At 58.2% G+C, this 19083-nt stretch overlaps 2 protein-coding genes across 5 annotated transcripts in view; one reads left to right on the forward strand and one right to left on the reverse strand.

Moving 5' to 3' along the window:
- Positions 1 to 5772, forward strand: part of STX18 (syntaxin 18) — a 116482-nt gene extending 110710 nt beyond the window's left edge. For all 4 annotated transcript variants that reach the window (XM_025887183.2, XM_025887184.2, XM_025887186.2 and 1 more), the window contains exons 8-11: positions 941 to 999; positions 2303 to 2372; positions 3912 to 3992; positions 4777 to 5772. In XM_025887183.2, the coding sequence (XP_025742968.1) occupies positions 941 to 999; positions 2303 to 2372; positions 3912 to 3992; positions 4777 to 4872 (306 nt within the window). In that variant the 3' untranslated portion in view covers positions 4873 to 5772. The remainder of the gene's footprint in view (positions 1 to 940; positions 1000 to 2302; positions 2373 to 3911; positions 3993 to 4776) is intronic.
- Positions 5773 to 5984: 212 nt separating this feature from the next.
- NSG1 (neuronal vesicle trafficking associated 1) overlaps positions 5985 to 19083 on the reverse strand; it is a 29199-nt gene continuing 16100 nt past the window's right edge. Inside the window, exons 4-5 of the mRNA XM_025887813.2 lie at positions 13590 to 13700; positions 5985 to 7461 (exon numbers count right to left, since the gene is read on the reverse strand). Of these exons, the coding sequence (XP_025743598.1) occupies positions 7258 to 7461; positions 13590 to 13700 (315 nt within the window). The 3' untranslated portion in view covers positions 5985 to 7257. The remainder of the gene's footprint in view (positions 7462 to 13589; positions 13701 to 19083) is intronic.

The following is a 19083-nucleotide window of genomic DNA, read 5'->3' on the forward strand; positions in this document are numbered from 1 at the left end:
CCGAAAGTAGCTGTGGACGTAGCTGCAGCTTTAACAGATGTGAAAGGAAGAACGGGTGTGCGGTCCTTTCTGAGTCGGGTTTGACGTGGTTCCCGCCCCCAGGCAGCTCATAGTCACACGGGGCGCTTGGGACGTGCACAGCTTATGACAGGGCCTAAGATCTCCTAAGAGATGTTTGGAAGGTGCTAGGCCCAGGTTAGAAAAATGAGAAACAGCTTCAAGTTCGGGGGCCCGGGATAGGTCACGGAGGAGGTGGCCTTGGAACCGGGTCTGTGGGACGTGGGCGAGGCGCTGTGGGTTGAGTGGGCATGCGAAGGCAGGGTGCTTGGTCCTGTAGGGTGGGGGGAGGAGATCGTCTGGCCCCACACCATGGCGAAGCTTCAGACACGCCATCCTTTTGTTGGGCCAGAGTCCAGTCGGCAAGAATGGTCCGGAGAGCAGCTGTCTGCTCCATAGTCACCTGGGCTCTGACGAGCTCCCACGTGTCAGGGTGGCATCTCACCCAGACTGAGTCCCGAAGCCTGGTCGCCAGCCTGAGCCCCGGCAGGACAGCTCCCCTGGCTCCCGGGCCCATGCTCCTGTGGCAGCAGGCTGGCCAGGCGTGGCTCCCAGCTAAGCTGCTGGGCCTCACTGCTCCACTTACAACGGACGGGCCCAGAGGCCGGCAGCTCAGGCCCGTGGGAGCCGGAACGGAGCAGAGGGGCAGAATGACAGGCCCCCTGCGCCTCCGTGGCTCACCTTTGCGGGCATCAGGGCGGCTTGCAGGTGGGGACAGGTCCAGCCACGGGGATGTTGTCATGCTGATGCCGGAAGGAGGGACTCAGTGGCGATCCTTAGCAGGCAGATCAAAGATCTCTGTGTAGATGCCTTGCTAGATGCTTGCCTTTGGCTGTGTTGTTTTGAGTATGACATCACCCTTAATGTGTTTCTTTCCTTGCAGTTTGAACAAGAAAACCAGCGCCTAATTGGTGAAATGAACAGCCTATTTGATGAAGTGAGGTGTGTATGTGGTTTCTCTGGGCTGATGGCCTGTGTGATAGCTTTCCCAGAAACTGGGAACTTGACTAACTTTGGGGCCCCGGCATCCACTTGTGGCCCTGGCCACATGCACCCCCCCCAATCTTGAGCCATTTGGGGGTCAAGGCAGCTGCCCATGTGACTCCCCTCTGCTTGTGGGCCCATGGGAGGCCCCCCCCATGTGCTGCTCCCAGTGACTGCAAATTGCACCTCATGACTCCCTGGTGAGATGGGGGCCTTGTGAAGAACCGCTGGCCAGGGCAGCCTCCTGCACTTGGCTCTGCCAGGGTCTCTCTGCTCCCGCAGCAAAGGGGTCGGCTGCAAAGGCAGGTGGCTGTGTTCACCCATGTGAACCATCGCTGGCTGGTCCTCTAGGGGAAGCACTTGGGGCCTACTTCCCTGAGAATGTTTGAACCATCCGAACGGGAAGCCTGGGATTTTGCAGGGCACAGAAACCCTCCTGCATTGTGGGCTCATCCCAAAAGAAAACGCATCCCGGCGCTGTACCCACAGAGCCCTGGGGACTCCGCCTGCAGGCGTTTCCCTCTGACAGCTCCCATGCTCTTCTGTGGCCTTCGCCCTTCTTCTGTGGTCCTTGCTCTGAGACTCCACCCTCATTGTCCCTGGCCCCATCCACCTCGCTCTCCCTTCCCGCGCCTAGAAGCTCTGGGAGGAGTGGCCACCTCCTGCCCTTAAGAGCGAGCCTCCTGGGCTGGGAGCTCAGCCGTCCCCAATTCTAGACCCACTCCAGCCCCCAGCCCACCCCCGGGGGCACCCTTGCTGGCCCTGAAACAGGGAGAAGCTCAGACACTTGCTGCTGAACCCAGACATATTTTTCAGATGGAATCAGGGTTTTTCCTTTCAACAGGAAGTCGGTTTGAGTGGCAAATTCGCTCTCCTTCAACCTACTGAGTAGTAACAAAGTTGAGTTGTCAGCACATTCTGGTGTTTTCTTTCGAATCCCCACCATGTCACTGTGGTTACTAGGCAGGGGCACAGTGGGTCAGCTTATAGGGGAGGGCAGGTTTCTAAATTGTAGTACACCCCCCCAAGCTGAGAGACTTCAAAGGAGAGCCAGGAAATAAAATGTCTGTCTCCTTTCCTGAGCCCAACATGGTGCCCCCTCCCTCTCTCACAGATGACATGGTGTCCCTCTCCCTCTCTGGAGGCTGTGGTGGTGTCCCCTCCATTCTCACTTAGACGGTCCCTTTAGAAATGTGTAGCATTCTTGTTAGGACTACCAAGTACTGATGGTTGCCTGTGACGTCTTTTTTTTTAAATGAAGGCAAATCGAAGGGAGAGTGGTTGAAATTTCCAGACTCCAAGAGATATTCACAGAGAAGGTTTTACAACAGGTAAGAAAGAAGAAAAACTATCGTTTAAAGTTTTAGCTTAAAAGACTATACTATGAAGTCCGGATATTTCTTGTGAGGTTGCCTGATCTCTGCAGCCGAGCATCCCGAGCCGTGTGCTTTGGCCCATGGGCACTCAGAGGGCTCCTCAGGGGAGGTCCTCTGGTCCCCCTGGTGCAGCCGCTGTGCGTGGCGGGGAGCTCTCTGCTCTGGACCCACTGGGCGGCCCAGGCCAGACCGAGTGCCGCCCCGGGCATGCAGTGGAACACATGGTGAAAGGAGTCAGGTAGATCTTCGTTCTGGATGCCCTCGGGTAACCATGGTAGCCTCCCAGCTACAGTTTGCCTGTCTATAAAATGGAGTGACCCCTGCAGGGCCGTTGTAAGGCTCAGAGATAACCCACAGGAAGCATCCGGCACAACGCCTGCTGGGTGGTAGCTTCTCAGTCGACCTTTACGAGAGCCCAGACTTGGCCCTCTCCGAATGCCAGGTCCGTGCCCTCATCTGTCATGTCCACACAGCAAACAGGATTGTTCCCATAAGAGGATTTTCATGTTACTTGTACCTGCCTCTCCTGCTAAAATTCCTCCAGCCAGTAACTGGCAAAACTGTTACAGACCTGATCAATTTGTCCTTTTGTTTGTAGCATACACAGACCATGGAAGGGTTTCAAAGACAGAATCATTGGCTCTGTTGTATGGAACTGGGCTAGTTGGCTTAAGATACCCCACTCACAAAACCTGCCCTAAACCTCACAGCCATGAAGCCTAACAGTTTGGGAGTTCAGGTTCGTAAGAGCTGTCCTTTTTAATAGCACGCTGAAGGAACTCTTCACTTAGAAGCGTCCTGACACCTAAAACAGTGAAGTCAGCGGTCCGTGTCGGAGCATACGCCTTGTTTCTAGAGGCAGCTGGGCATGGGAGGAGAGCTCAGAGGCCAGGCAGGGTCAGACGGACTGGCTCCGACCCGGGGTGCCCTCCACGGCATGGGGCAGCTGTCCCCTGCCTCGCTCTCGGAGCTGGAGTAGAGGTACCTGACCCACGCCTGGCTCATGGCAGCCTCTCAGTATGTGGGAGCTAATGTTTGTACATTTTAGCCCTTTTTTCTCTGGCATGTGTTTTAGAGCACACGTGTGTGGAAGCTTACGTCTCTGGACGTCATAAAGCGTAGAGACCAGAGGGGAAGCCCCTGGCCTGTGGTGGCTACTGTGTAGTCGGCAGCTCTCGTGTTTGTCCCTTCCTGCCGGGCAAGTGGCACCGCAGGTTGCCGCTGGGGGTGGAAGGGGCACAGGCCCTGGGTTCCAGTCCTGGTCCTGCCGCCTGGTTGCTGTGTGACTTCGGGCAAGTTACCAAACTTCTCTGAACCCTAAGTTTCCCTTTTGCAAAATGGGGTTGCTGCCTAACCTTCGGGGCGCCGTGAGGACTCACGGGCTCATATTTGTAAAGTCCCGGCCCTTCGTAAGTGGCAGCTGGTGGCTTCTGGTGTCTTTATGCTTGGGGAAGGAGACAGAGATTGGGTCTACCTGTCACTCTCCTTCCCCAGGAAGCCGAGATCGACAGCATTCACCAGTTAGTTGTCGGAGCAACCGAGAATATCAAGGAGGGTAATGAAGACATCAGAGAGGTGAGAACTCGCGGGCCCCCCAGGCCTCCCCAGTGTGGCACTGAGTCCCGGCGGCCGCGGTCGTCATGCTGGGAGGGCCGCCTGAGCGCCTTGCTGGGGCCCAGCCCCCAGGGCTCACCTCCTGACGGCGCCGGATGGTCCCATTTCCACCCCTGACAAACCCCGGGGCCTCCGCCGTTACCAAGAGCTATGACTCACCGGCGTCCAAAGGAGCGATTGGAGGCACATGAGGTCACTGTTGGCAAGGGCTGGACCAGCTCCCTCAGTCCAGGGGTGGGCGCCACTGGAGAAGCTTGTTGAACGCCCCCACCCTACCCCGAGGGCCAGAGCCCTGGTCCCTGTTTTTGGGGGCCACAATAGTGGACTCTGTTGAGCAGACTGTCCTCTGAGCGTGGTGCTCGGGCTGGGTTGATGGGCCACCACTGCCACTGGACTGCTGGGGGACCGTGGCCGGCCGGCCGTGGCGCTCTAGGTCCGTGTGTGTGGCTTTAACCCTGGGACACACGTGGGCCGTTTCTGGGTGTTTCCTGGGAGAAAGGTGCAGGATCTCTGAGTAAGGGCCAGCGAGTGAGGGAAATACCTGTTTGTTTGCTGATGGATTCTAAACCCACTCTATGGTCCTGCTGAATGATTACGGTAAGCAAAGGCCCCAGCAGTATACCTACAGCCCAGCGGAGGGAGAGTGCATGCGGACAGGTGGGGCACTCGAGGGCTTTTGAAAGCAAAAATCCCTGGTGACGCAAATCCCTGAGCTACTGCCCCCCCTCCCCGCGCCCCGCCCCAGGCCATTAAAAACAACGCCGGCTTCCGCGTGTGGGTCCTCTTCTTCCTGGTGATGTGCTCCTTCTCCCTGCTCTTCCTGGACTGGTACGACGGCTAGCCTGCCCTCGCTGCTCCTGGCCGATGGCGCGCCGTCGGGGGTCTCCGCAGCGGAGCCGGGCTGCGAGCGGATGGTATCATCAGCCGTTTGGGGGGGGGAGGGGGCTGGGACAGACGGACACTCTCACGAAGGGACACCCAGACCTGTGGTTTTAAGCCCATTTGGTAGCTGAGAAAGAAAATAATGAACACAAACGGAAAGGGGCCTGTGTAGCGATCCTGACACAAGGTGGGTGAGGTGGGGGTGGGGGGGTTCCCGGCTGCACCTGCACCGGAGACCATGTGGAGGGGCTGCCCGGAGGCCGGGCTCAGGGAGGCTCCCGCTTTGCCCTTCTGGTGGCTTCGGGAAAAGCGCTGGCTAGTAACTTCACAACAATGATCATTTCTTTGTTTCCTGTGGCGTCTTGTCTGCCTGAGCCCTGTGATAGTCACCATGTTCTAGAAAACGCACCTTTGCCCTGTTAATCTCATAAATGCAACTAGAGCTCCTTCGTGTCCTGTCGGCGGGTCCGAGCATAGACGTGCAGCGGACACCTGCCTGCCGGGTAGGGAAGAAGTGTGGGGACAGACTCTGGGTACTTGGCAAGGGGCCCCTGGGGCCCGAGGAGCTTTTGTCCAGAGCAGGAACCTGGCCTGCGGCTCCTGGACCTGTGCGCCTGACCGTCGAGGAAACAAATAGGAACGCCTGTTTGCAGTGGGAAGCCCGAGACTTCTGGAGCCACGTCTGTGCAGAAAGCACGTGGGTGTTCGCGGGCCCGCACCCCCGTGTGCATGCGGATGGCTCCCCCGTGTGCGGTACGAGTCTGTCCTGCAGCCGCGGGGATCCTTGTGTGCCCAGTGAAAGTGTCAGAAGTTAACCTGCGAGTGAATTTACATCAATAAAATGTCTACTAGATGCCCAGAGGGGTGTGTTGCCTTAGTGGGGCATGTCCGTGGGCCTGGCCGCGCTCACAGATGTACGGTCCCTGCTCGCCGTGCGTCCTTGCGGCCTTCACTGCACACAGCTCAGGCACGCTCCCCTCGACCCTCCCCCCCCACCCCTCCCCGGCTCCGAGCCCACGGTCATGGTTTCAGAACACCTTTGATAATAAAATCGGGTTTGGGAAGCAGTAACGGAGTCGGCCGTGACCACCAGGCTTGTTTGCAACAGATCTTGCACTAGTTGTCATTTATTTTTGATCTACTAAAAAACAGTGAAACTTTTGACATGTCCACCAGAAACAACACACTCAAATAACATGGAAGAAAAGGTCTGCGGATGTCTTTTTTCTATTTAATCATCTTACACACTTATCTAACTGGCAATTTTGTAAACATATACTTTAATGTCAAGATTCAGGTTGAAACAGCATTTTCTTACAAAGATTGTGAATTGAAATGTCATCATTGGGTTTGCAAGTTGCCACACCAGCCCCGCCCAGCCTTTCCTGCCTGCTTCTTACATCAAAGGAGTTCTGGTTCACAAAATAAAAATTAGTCTTGGCTCCCCAGCAATTACATTTTCACTTTTCCAACATAAGTTTTTGAAAACTATCTTGCTAACAGGGCTGTTGGTGCGAATTTATTCATAACAGAAGAGAACATAAAGACCAAAGGGGTTTCGTTCCTATTCAGCACATCACAGAGCAGATGGACTACCCACAGGAGGACAGAGTCCTGGAGCCCACGGCCCAGGGACCTCGCTTTCCACAGCCCCTCACCTCACTTGCTGGGACACGGTCTGCATGCGCTGGAGCAAAACACGGGTGCTCTCTGCACCAAGATGCCAACTCCAGTTTGGGGGGGAGCTGGAACAGAGCCCCCCGAGTGTGCCTAGCTGCGGGACACTCGCACACTTAGGGATGAGCATGGGGAAGGAAAGCGCGCTTGCCCTATATCCTTCCTTCTCTACATCTCTCACTACCATGCGTCTTGGAGACGGCACTGTTGCTGCCTGACTGAAGGTCGGGAGAACTTCTGAAGTACAGTTTGCTCTTAGCAAAGTGGGGCTCACTCTAAATATGGCTGTGGAATAAGGACTGCAAACAGCGAGGGTGGGGGAAGGTAAAAAAACCAATTCCACAAAATGCATTATTTATCTGAATCCAAACCCCTGGCGTATCCGATGTAAATTTATTTTTTGATAGCATCCAATAAGTCCCAGTAAAGTAGCTAAATTAAGACTCCTTCTCACGGAAAGTGGTGTCAGAGCTCTTTAAGCAGTGCTGAGATGCACTTGGGCCCGTGGGCGGCTGGCAGCAAGGTTTATTTGCAAAGCGGCATCAGCAGACAAGCAGTTGCACCATAAATGAGCGACCTCTAAATTACCGGGAATTATATTTAATGAAACGTCCCTCCGAGTCCCTTTGTTACCTTCAAGTGACACATCGCAAGGAACCTGCCCACCTCACTGGGCCGACTTCTCGGCGGCTTCGGTCTCCTGCTCGGACAGCTTCTCTTCCGACAGAACGGACATCCAGGGTGAGACCGAGCGTGTGATGCTCTGCTTGGCCAGGTTGTAGTGGTTGATGACGGTGTAGAATTTCTCCCGGGCGCTGGAGTCTTGCTCCGAGTAGTAGCTCTCCAAGCCTTCTGGAATGCACTGCGTGTTCTGAAAGATAGAAGAGGCCCCTGAGTCACGTGCATCAAGGCTGGAGGGATGCCAGTGTGGGTCTCCAGGTAACCCCCCCCCCCCCAGATGTTTACTGAGCACCTTCCTGGGGCGAAGAGGAGAAATACACTGATGAGCAAAAGCGGGCACGGGTCCTGGCCTTGGCACAGCCCAGGGACCACCCGACAGCGATTTACGTCATGACAGGGCTGACCTCTCTAACACAGCGGTGCTCGGGGGGCGTGTGTGTAACAGGACGGTGGCCTTCCTGCTTCACTGAAGAGCTTACACTAGTTGTCATTTATTTTACATCTGCCAGAAACCACATACTCCAATAGTGAAGGGAGGAAAGTCAGAAAGGCCTCCTGGGAGCTAGGTTTTGTAGTAGGCCTTATCCGGGGGGGGGGGGGGGTTTGTAGTAGGCCTTATCCGGGGGGGGAGGCAAAGGCAGGGCAGGCCGGCCTCACAGACAGTGAGCAGCACGGGGAACACACTGGGTGGCCTGGGTCAGAGAGGCAGCCATACAAGGCCTGCAAGGTCCTGTTAGGGAGCAGTGTGACCTTGTGACCCAGAGAGCAGCAGGACGTCCCCGAGGACCCCAGACAGCATGTTGTGGGGGGGGGGGCACTATCCCAGGCAGCTGTCCACAAAGGAAGAGGCTTTGTCCCTACAGGCCACAGAACCCTGGGGAGGTGAGGGCTGGGGGAGACCAGCCCATAGCTCTCATCAGCTCACAAAAGGTCTAGGACCGCAAACAGTTAAGACCCTACACCCCAGGCTGCCTTTCCTTATCAATCAGGAGGCAACCTAAGCCCCTGCCCCACCACAGCTGGCGTGGCCAGCCCACACAATAGCTGTGGGGCTCAGCAAGCCCACAGGGGAGGGGGTGCGGCCGTGATCGGCTCCCCTAGCCACCCCCCAGGGCTAGGCAGGCACTGGCGCCCAGCGCTCCTGGCAGCCAGGTGAGGCCATGGGGCTAACTTCTGGCCGGTGGGACAGGAGTGGTCTGTCCGCTCTCTCCCGCGGCCCTTCCCCGGCTGGCTGACTGCACAGGGAAGGGTGATACCCTGGGGGCTGGCAGGGCAGCAGACGACAGACTCGGGGCTCCAGGGTGACCTCACAGAGCCCTGCCGCCTTCCCGCTGGAGCCTTAACGGGACAGAGGTCGCCCTTCCATCTCGTGGAAGCCCCGTTTCCTGTGTCTAAGCAACCAAAGCAACGCACGAACGCCAGCCTCACCATCAGACAACGAAGGGAGACCGCAGCTAAGACCGGTGCCTGGCCTCGGCCACCTCCACGGTCACCAGGAAGAGCTTCACAGCCCGGATTCTCCGCCCACCCTGAGGGGTCTGACTCGGCACATCTGTGCAGGAGCAATCCGTATACTTCAACAGCCCAGATGATTCTGAGGCTCGGCACACTGAGTGCCGTCTGTCTTGGCTGTGGTCACCCTGCTGGTACACGCACAGCTGGGACCTGTAGCCCAAGCGCCGCCCAGGGCACTCTGACCAACTCCCAGGGCTTAGCAAGAAACCCAGCCGCTCAGAGTGTCCACTTACCCGCCCGGGGCAGGCACCATGTGGACAACATGACAGGACCTCTTAGGACCGCATCTCTGGGCACCGTGGGCCACCGCTAGGATGGCCGGCCACAGCTGCTGCGCCGTGGACGTGGGCCCTGGGAGACCTCAGGGCCAGCCCGGGATGCGGCCGGGGTATCTCCTCCAGGAGCCTCGCCCCGGCCGGGGCCCAGCTTTTTTTGCTCAATCTCTGAAAGCTAAAGGCGGGTCAGGGGGGCTGCTCCTTGAGGTCTTCCTGTAGATTCGAGGCCCACCTGCCATTTCCCTGGCAGAAGAAAACGGGACTGGGGTTTTGCCTGCCACACTGTTCTCCTCCTGACCTTCTCTCCGTCCCTGACAGTTTGCCAGGTGCTTTCCACGCACGTTCTCTCGCTGTGAGGAAGCTTCCAGCAGTCTGCTTTTATAGACGGCCAAGGAGACCCAGGGAGGGGAGGTAACTCTCCAGTCTGGGCTTCCCGGTGGGAGCGCCCAGAACCACCCGCCCCCCACACTGTCACCGTGCGAAGCCACCAGCAGATGACCCACTCAAACACAAGACAGTGAGAAGCAGAGGCAGTGAGCCCCGCCCTGGGGCCTCTGGGGCAGAACCACTGTTTGCCCAGGGCACTGACAGGCTCGGATCCAGCCAGCGAGCCGGCCCGGCGCACGCAGGCCTCAGCACGCAGGCCCCAGCACGCAGGCCCCAGGAGCCAGGTGCAGCTCTCAGTTCCCAGCGCACATGACCAGCTCAGCCTTCAGCACCCTCGCAGGCCAGGGCCATGGTGCTCCTCTGGCAGTGCTCGGGGGGTGGGGGGCACTGCAAGGCCTGCCTGGCAGGGCTGCTGTGACCCAAACCAGGTGAGCACCATGGCCTACGTGACATCCTCTCGGGCAACAGACTGTTGTCCTCTTCTGAACCCGGAGGGCTCCCCAGCGTGTGGGTCCACGTAGCCTGGCATCTGCCTGGGGTCAAAAGCAGGGACACAGAGCTGAGCACGTGATGTGTGGCAAGACACAAGGCATGACACCCCAGTCACGGAAAAGCTCCCGTGCACTCAGACGTGGAGGCCTCTCATGATGGAGGTCCCTCTCCCCTTGGAGGGTTCTCCCGGGATACCGGCCTCGGGAGTGTCAGCGTGAAGTGACCAGGCGTGGCTGGGGAGCGGCACTCCCACGGGCGGGCTGCCCAGCATGTTCAGAAGCCGTTCGTGCCAGCCCCATGCCAGGCCCCAGGGATGCCAAACACAACAGTCAGGTAAGAAGCCACAGTGCGTCCAGGCTCACACAGCGGACGGGAAAGATCAGAAGCTGTAGGGGCACCACCCAGGGGACGCCTGCATCTCATCAGCAGCTCGAACCCTGCCATCTTTGGGCGTCAGGAAGCTGCAGGCCCCGTCCAGGAAGGCGGCCACCTGCTCCCCTGCCAGCGCGGCCACCTGCCCTTCGCGCTGTCCTGCCCTCCTCCGCTCGCCAGCATAGGGTCCTGCAAGGCGCTGGGCAGCGCGAGACACCACGCCAGGCCACGATGGGGCCTCCAGACCCGAGGGAATACCTCCCCCTGCCCTCTGGGGACCGGGGGCTCCCAGGGAGGTCTGACCCCGCCCCTCTCAGGCCAGAAATCACAGCCCCGTGCCCCTCTGTAGGCGAGTGTGGGGAGGTCACCAGACCTATCCGCCGCTCACTCCCTCGGGGCCCAGGGAGGTAACCCAGGCAGGCGGGTTCCCAGCAGCCCCTGGCCCGCAGCCAGCGCTAGTAAGTGTGCCTCGTGCACGAGATCCCTGGGGAGAAGGCGTGTGTCTGCTGACAGTCTACGAGGAATACCCAAATGTCAAAAAACGTAGGGTTTGGGTAATTTCCCATTACACTCAAAACCTCTCCGTAAGACTCCTATAATTACTGCACGGTTTCAGGACAAAGGCAGAAACGTCGCATCCTCCCCAGCCCGAACCTGCCCTCCTAAATCCCCCAGTGACACTCCCGGTCGGGGCGGCCCGCGCCCCCTCTTACCCACAGCGCAGTCACGGGCGCACGCCTGCCCTCGGGCTCACGCCAGGACCTCTGTGGCACCTGGGTCCATCCGCCCTTCCCACGGGGCCCCTCTCTGGCTCTGGGGGTCAGCTGGGTCCTCAGTCCATGCATGCATGCCCAGACCACCCGCTTGCTAAACTGACTCCTCATTCAGTCTGCACCCCCAGATGACCCGGAAGAGGTGACCCCAGGCTCTCACAGTCACCCTGGTTTCTTCTCTGCCTGGCACTCAGCAGTGTCCACACCATCTGGGCATCTGCCTGTCTACTTGCCGCTTGTCTCCTCCACTAGAACACAGGCCCCAAGGGTAGGGCCTTGACTCCTGTCCGGCGCTGGGAGCCCAGCACCCAGCCGGGGACAGCATAGCGGCACTTAATGCATGCTTGCTAAATACTCAAGTCATACCGCAAGGCGTGACCTTGGACACAATGATGGTTGCGTCTGTACTGCGTCTTCCCACGGGTAAAGTGGGGATCTGACAGTATCTACAGAAGGCTTTTGGGAGCATTCACAAATACTAGTGCAAAAGCCTCTGTAAGCTGTCGGGGTCTGCGTGGGACCTGCACCACCTCCAGCTTTAGCCGAGGGCTTTCAGGCACAGACTGGGAGCTCCCCAGTCCTCCCAGCCATGGTTTCCAGGGAGGCCACCTGCCCCCAATTAGACGGAAAGGCCAGTGGACAATGCCGAAGTCCCAAGAGACGCAGCTACAGAAGATCACTGGACTCCCAAATTCCCAAGGCTGGCTGGGCCCCAAGCTCAGCCGTAGAGCCTTCTGAACACAGAGACCTGCCCTCTGCCCTGCAAGGGCTTCCTCTCTCGGACTCCACCTGCCCGGACCAGGTTTTCTAGCAGAATTGGCCTTGCAGGCCGGGTAGTTTTAGCCTGGCCCCCTCCTCCACGCAGGCAGCCTGCCCCGGCCCAGAAGCAAACCCCGGGTCCTCCTGATGGAGCTGCTCGCCCCAGTGGTTTGTGAGCAGTCTGTCCAGGCCCCAGGAGGCTATCTTCTGCACACCCGGTTCCCATCGGGGCACCGCTCCTGCGTCTGCTTTGCTTCCTCTCCATGACATCAGCCCCTCTGCGTCACGGGGCTCTGGACCAGGTCCTCCCCTGCATCCCTCCCCCCAGTCATGTGGGTGTCCTCTCTCCGTCCCCAGCACCCTGAGCAGGCCAGACCCTTGTCTCTCCCCAGGCTCCCTATGGCAGCCTCCTGGGCCATCACACCAAACCTCCAGCCTCCCAGGGCCACCGAGTGGCCGACCCATCACTTCCTCCCCTGGCGGCCGTTGCCTGGCCCGTGACGTCTGCAGAGTCTGGCTCACGTCCAACTGCCCCCAGTCCTCCAGGCCGACCAGACCTGCCCCGCCCTGCGGTCGCCTGCGGCGCCACTGCTCCCCGAGCCCGCCTCGGTTGGCCCTGCCAGCCTCCAGTGTCAGCGAATGGGCTTGCTTGGTCAAGGGCAGCCCTCCCCTCCTCGAAGCCCCCAGGCCCTCTGGGTTGGCCTCCTTTAAACCGTGGTGCCTCCTGAGCTTCCAAGCAGACCATAACCTCTCCCAGCCCATCCGGAGGGTGGATGGGTTCGGTGAAGACGAGGGGGTGTCCCCCAGGTCCCCGCACAGCTCTCTCACTGGCCTCCTATGAGCGTTGCTCAAACGTGACCGTCCTTCTAGAACCTGCTTTGCCCTCCTGTTTTCCAGTGCTTATGACCTCACTCGGTGTACGACTGACTTCACGTTTCTTTTGAGAATAGCAGGGAGCGTCCCAAAGGTGGGGCTCTTCAGCTGATGGGTCCTGGCCGGAGTAATAGCGGCCGTAGCCGCCGCACGGCAGGCCACACACATACCTGCCGAGCAGAGGGAGGGCTGGAAGGCAACATGAATTCTGGCTTTGCCTGCTAACTCGTGCGAGGGTCCTGTGTCCCTCGCGCCGCCAAACCCTAAAGCAAAGTCACCGGGTGGCAGCCGACAAACCAAGCCCCTCCGCGTGTGCGCTCGGCGTGGGCTCCTCCTGCTTTAATTTCAGCAATGCCACATCCTGCCCCTGATCTTTTTCCCTCTTCACCCTGGCTGCGGGGAGTTCGGAACCGAGTGTGGGGGAGATGGGAGCAGGTCCACAGTGAGTCCGCTTCACTTCCTGGTGCTTCACCTCTTCCCCCTCGTCGCCTCCCCCTTGTTTTGGTCCTTAGTTCTCTTGCTCCCGGTCGGCTTGGGTGCCACTTGGCAGCCCTTCTGGAACACGGAGGCGTCGGAGCACGGCATGCATCTGCACGCGTGCGGAGGGCTCAGCCGAGGGGGCGGCCGGGGGGGGCGTGTGCCCAGCCCTGCCCCCAGCCCCCCTCGCGCAAGCCCTTCCCCCCTCTGGGTCTCTGCTCCCCCGGGGTTAGGTCAGTTCCCAGGAGCCTCCTTGCTACAGGGTCGCCTCGCCATCTCCCCCTGTCCCCCCCCCCGCCTCCCTTCCCTGCTCCCTCCCACAAGGGTCCCCTGGGGGGCGGGGGCGGGGCGGGGGAGCCTGGCCAGAGCCCTGGGCCCCTCCTGGGGTGCCTTACCTTGAGGACGAAGCCATCGGGGCAGGCACGGTCATACTTGTACACCTTGTAGACGACCAGGAAGACGACACAGGTGAGGAAGGCCAGGGCGAAGACGACCAGCACGGACACCTGCGGGCAGAGCGGGGCTGTCAGGGGGCTGCGAAGACCGCGTGCGGGGGCGGCCAGCCAGAGAGCGTCCGCAGAGCCCGTCTGTGGTCGGAGCCCCAGCGGAGCCCCAGGAGGCTCCAGGGACGAGCGGTCAGCGGGACAACCTTCTCACCACGTCACAAGCTCTCTCTCGGGTAAATGGCCCTGCGTGGGGAGCTGGGGGTGCAGGCACGACCGAGCGTCATGGACACTGGGAAGCATAGTGGAGCCGGCCTGTGGGTTGCCTTTCCGCCTGCTGCCAGGGACTGCGGTGACGCACCAGCCACCGGCTCATCAGCCATTCCAGATGTCTCCCGCCCCGGGGGCACCAGCCCTGCTGCTGGGCCGGGACCAGCGAAGCGGGAAGGCCAGAATCTCTGGGGCTCTCGTCACCTCTGCCCTCAAGTCTCCCGCGTGCTCAGTTGTGTGCCCCCGCCAGAGGGCAGTCCCCACGGTCACTGCTGTATGCCAAGCCGGCCGGCACATAGTGTGTGCTCAGCCGACATGTGCGGGTGGGTGCGAGACAGGACAGCGGGCACGGAGGTGGGAGATCCTGCACGGCCAGGGGCTGCGGAGCGCGGGGACAAAATGAGGGTGCTCGCTTGGCTGCTGGGAGAGCGCCCCCCACCCCCACCCCCCACGCAGGGGCAGGGCATGGCCGGAGGCTTAAAAGGCCGTGCAAAGCCTCGGCAGCCCAGGTTGGGGGAGTGTGAGCCTCCCGACCCCGTGAGCAGACACAGCTTTCAGGCTCCTGAAGGGGGGCGGATTCAGAGGCTGTGCAGCCCTGGGTGCCGGCATGGGGCAGGGGCTCCATCAAGGTCAGCGACTCCTCCAGCCCCGGCCCTCCCGGGGGCCCCACCAGCTCCTTCCCCTGCCAAGCCTGGGCGGAACCCCGCCACCTCCGGGGGGGGCTGCAGAAGAGGCTGGGGGCAAGCCCCCAGCGACAGTGCCCCGAGCCATGCCCTGGCCTCAGGAGCCCTGGGCACGTGTCCCCCGACCCCGCGGGGCCTCCGTTACTGTACAGCCTCTCCACCTGTGAAAGAACAGAGCAGCGCTGGGCCCCATGACAATATGGGTGTGAGGAATGCCCCCCAGGGGGACAGGTGGACAGATGCCCGCCCGGGCGTCCCCCTCCACCCGCCTCAGGCACGCCTCTCTGGCCCCCGGCCCCCTCACCCGTGACACAAGAAGACACTTCCCCACCTCGCAGGTGCTGTGGGGGTACGAGGGCGGCAGGAACTGGGCAGATGCCCACAGAGAACGACAGGGACTCCCGTTTCCCAGGCTCTTCGCCACCAGCCTGCAGGGTCCTCCCCAGGCCTGTGGGGGGCGGTGGGGAGCCCCAGCCAGGCACCAGGGCTGGGGCCGGCCCGACCTAGAGCGCCGTCCCTTTCTGGCCCACTCCAGGTGACCCTCACACCCCGGGGCCCACGAGCACCCAGACGCTCCCTCTTGCATGCCCACCCCTCCCCAGCTCGCGCTCGCTGGGCCGGGGCGACCCCTGTCCCTGAGGCCCCAAGCACACAAGAAGCCTCTGCGTCACCCCCCATGAGGCCCTCCCCCCCCGTCCCTAAGTCCCCCCCATCCCCCTCACCATCTCTGTCCTCCACCCCCCTCTTCCCTTCCTGTGACCTGGGGACACCGTCACCTGGACCGTCAGGGCCGTCACCCTCTCTAGGGCCAGAGAAACTGCAGTCGGCCTGGACGGTCTATACTGCAGATGGAGCCCATGCCCGACACACAGACACTGGATGAAGTCACCGATACTTTGGGGCCCAAAGTGCCCACAGGAAAGGCACCACAGGGTTTCGGTGGCGGCTACAGCAAGAACACCACCACAGACCCGAGAAAGCCCGGGGGGACGGCAGGGGTGGCTGAGCATGGAGCTGAAGGAGGTCAAATGTGCAGGACAGGCAAGGGGGCGGCAGCCCCAGGGCCACACGGCCACAGACGCAGCAGCTGGGACCCTCACGCTTTCCAACGCGAGCAGCAGCCTCGCTGGGGCTGACACCTGGGATGGGCAGCTCTGCGCAAGCGGCTCAGCTCCTCTGGGTCAGGCCCCTGCCTGCCAGGGGCAACAGGAGGACCCAGCTCCCAGGGCCGGGGGAAGGGCTGACGACAGCGCCCGGGCACAGTGCACGCCGGGAAGGAAGCGTTGGCCCTTGTTGCCGCAGGAGCCACCCCCTGTCGCTCCCGCCCTCACTCGGGTCACACGGCCAGCAGATGCAAAGCTGGGCTCTCACCCAGGCCACGTAGCCTCCCTCATGCCCACTGCCCTGTCCTACCCCAGCCTCCTCCCCAGATTCACCCCAGATCTGCCTGCCGAGGACCCAGCTACCCGCTCGCAGCCCCTGGGGGCAGCAAGCTTCAAGGGCTCTGCACCGTCCAGGGCAGCAAGGCTGCCTCACCCAGGCAGGGTGGTCTGTGGGAAGAGCTGTATTTAATATAACTAGTTTCCTTCAGAACCCTTTGTATTTTTTTTCAAGTAGGCTCCACCAACATGGGGCTTGAACTCACGATCCTGAGATCAAGACCTGAGCTGAGACCAGGAGTAGGACGTTTAATGACTGAGCCAGCCCACATGCCTCACAACCCTTTGTACTTTAGGCATTTGAAAACATGCCCAAAAGAGGCCCATGCCACGCAGTAGGTTCAGAAGCCCTGCTAGACTGTTATCTCCTCAGTGAAATATTAGCAAACTGGATTCAATAATACATTAAAAGGATCATACACCATAATAAAACAGGATTCATTCCAGGGATGCAAGGATGGTTCAACACCCGCAAATCAATGTGATACATCACACGAATAAAATGAAGGATAAAAACACGTGACCATCTTCAAGAGATGCCGGAAAAGCGTTTGACAAAATTCAACATCCATTTATGATAAAAACTCTCAACACGGTATAGAGGGAACATGCTTCAACATAATAAAGGCCCATCTAGGACAAGCCCACAGCTAACATAGTAATGGTGAAAAGCTGAGAGCTTTCCCTCTTAAGATCGGGAACAAGACAAGGATGCCCACTCACGCCACTTCTGTTCACCATATACTGAAGTCCAAGCCAGGGCATTTCCACATTGGAAAGGAAGAAGTAAAACTGTCACTATTTGCAGGATGACATGATATTACATATAGAAAACCCTAATGATTCTACCAAATAACTCTCAGAACCAATCAACAAATTCGACAAAGTTGTAGGACACAAAACCAATACACAAAAATATGCAGTGTTTCTATACATAATAGCAAACCATCAAAAAGACAAAATAAGAAAGCAGTCCCATCTGGGGCGCCTGGGTGGCTCAGGTGGTTAAGTGTCTGCCTTCGGCTCAGGTCATGATCCCAGGGTCCTGGGATCGAGCCCCGGGTCAGGCTCCCTGCTCAGTGGGAAGCCCGCTTCTCCCTCTCCCACTCCCCCAGCTCATGCTCTCTCACTCTATGCTCTCTCTTAAATAAAATTAAAAAAAAAAAATCCCATCTGTAATTGCATCTAAAAGAGTATCAATGAACAGGTTTAACCAAGGAGGTGAAAGACCTGTACACTGAAAACTCTAAGACGCTGATAAGAAAACTTGAAGATGACACAAATAATGGAAAGATATTCCGTGTTCATGGTTTGAAAGAACTAATATTGTTTAAATGTCCGTTCTGCCCAAAGCAATCTACAGGTAGAATGCAATCCCTATTGAAATTCCAATGGCATTTTTCACAGAAATGAAACAATCCTCAAATCTGTATGGAACCACAAAAGACCCCAAATAGCCAAAGCAATCATCTTGAGAAAGAAGAACAAATCTGGAGGTATCGTGTTCCCTGATTTCAAACTATATCACAAAACAAAAGCAATCAAAACAGTGTGGTACTGACAGAAAATTAGAATACAGACCCCAGACATGACCCTACACATACACGGTCCATTAATTTATGACAAAGGAGCCAAGAATATGCACGGGGAAGGACAGTGTCTTCAGTAACTGCTACTGGGAAAACTGGACAGCTACATGCAAAAGAATGAAACTGGACCACCTTCTTACACTATATACAAAAACTAACTCAAAAGCAATTAAAGACTTAAACACAGGACCTGAAACTATAAAACGCCTAGAAGAAAACAGAGTTAAGCTCCTTGATATCAGTCTTGGCGATGATTTTTTTAAATCTGACACCAAGAACAAAGGCAACACATGCAAAAATAGACAAGTGGGGCATCAAACTAAAAGTGGAACAGCAAAGGAAACCATCAACAAAATGGAAAAGCCGGCCTCCCGAGGGGGAGAAAATATTTACAAGTCACATGTAGCAGATAAGGGGGGTTAAGGTCCAGAATACATAAGGCACTGCTACAACTCAATGGCAAAAAAACAAACAATCCCATTTTTATAGTGAGTGTTTGTGTTACACAGTTGAAATTACTATAACGGTATATGTCAAACAATCCTCAATTAAAACACACACACACACACACACACGCGCGCGCGCACACACACACACAATCTCACATCCTAGGGCATTCTTAAACCTGTCCCTTGAATTTGGAAGCCACGCCTGTGTTGGGTTCCCAGCGCCCCATCTGTTTAGGTTTAAAAATAAGCCCCATCTCTCGGCGGGGCTGCGAGGAACCACTTTCTCTGGGGCCCTCCTCCTGGAACCTGGCCTGGGCCTTTCATCCGGGATTCCCCAGGCCCGATGACCGAGGAGCTCACAGAACCAAGAAAAGAGACCGTGACAGTTCCTGCAATAGTCAAGGGAGAGGGGCAAAGAAAGACATCCACAGACAGTCAGGAGGGGGTGCCTGGTGTGGCAAAACCCTTCCCCTGCAGGCTGTCCCCATTTCCCACCCCCACACCTCTGCAAACCCTGAGCCTCTCCTGGGCCCAGAGTCTGCACAGGCCTGGGAAGTGCCCCACAGTAGGAAGAGAAATGTGGGTTTCCTATTCACCATGTGGCAGAGTGCACCCCTGTGGGTTATCATGGCCTGAGGAGAGCGCCATGGGCCTTTCCAGAAAGATCCCCAATTGGATCCCAGCTCTACCACCTGCCAACTGTGTGCCTAAGCAGATCGCCTGCCTGTGTCATCTCTGGAGAAGAAAAGCCTCGTGCTCATGCACGTTCATCAGGAGAATGACCAGGGATCAAGGGTTTGAGGAGATGCCAGCCTCACGTGCCAGGCCCTTTATGGGTTAAATTGTTTCTCCCCATCCCCAAAATATGGAAGCCTTGTACCTTGGACCCTTTGAATGTGACCTTATTTGGAAATAGGGTCTTTGCAGATGTGATTAAATTGAGGTCATCAGGGTGGGCCCTAATCCAGTGCGACTGGGTCCTTATAAAAAGGGGAAATTTGGACACAGAGACCCCC

This window comes from Callorhinus ursinus, unplaced genomic scaffold, assembly GCF_003265705.2.
Source record: "Callorhinus ursinus isolate GAN/ISIS: 27379988/994484 unplaced genomic scaffold, GSC_fseal_2.0 scaffold4, whole genome shotgun sequence".
Taxonomy (NCBI): domain Eukaryota; kingdom Metazoa; phylum Chordata; class Mammalia; order Carnivora; family Otariidae; genus Callorhinus; species Callorhinus ursinus.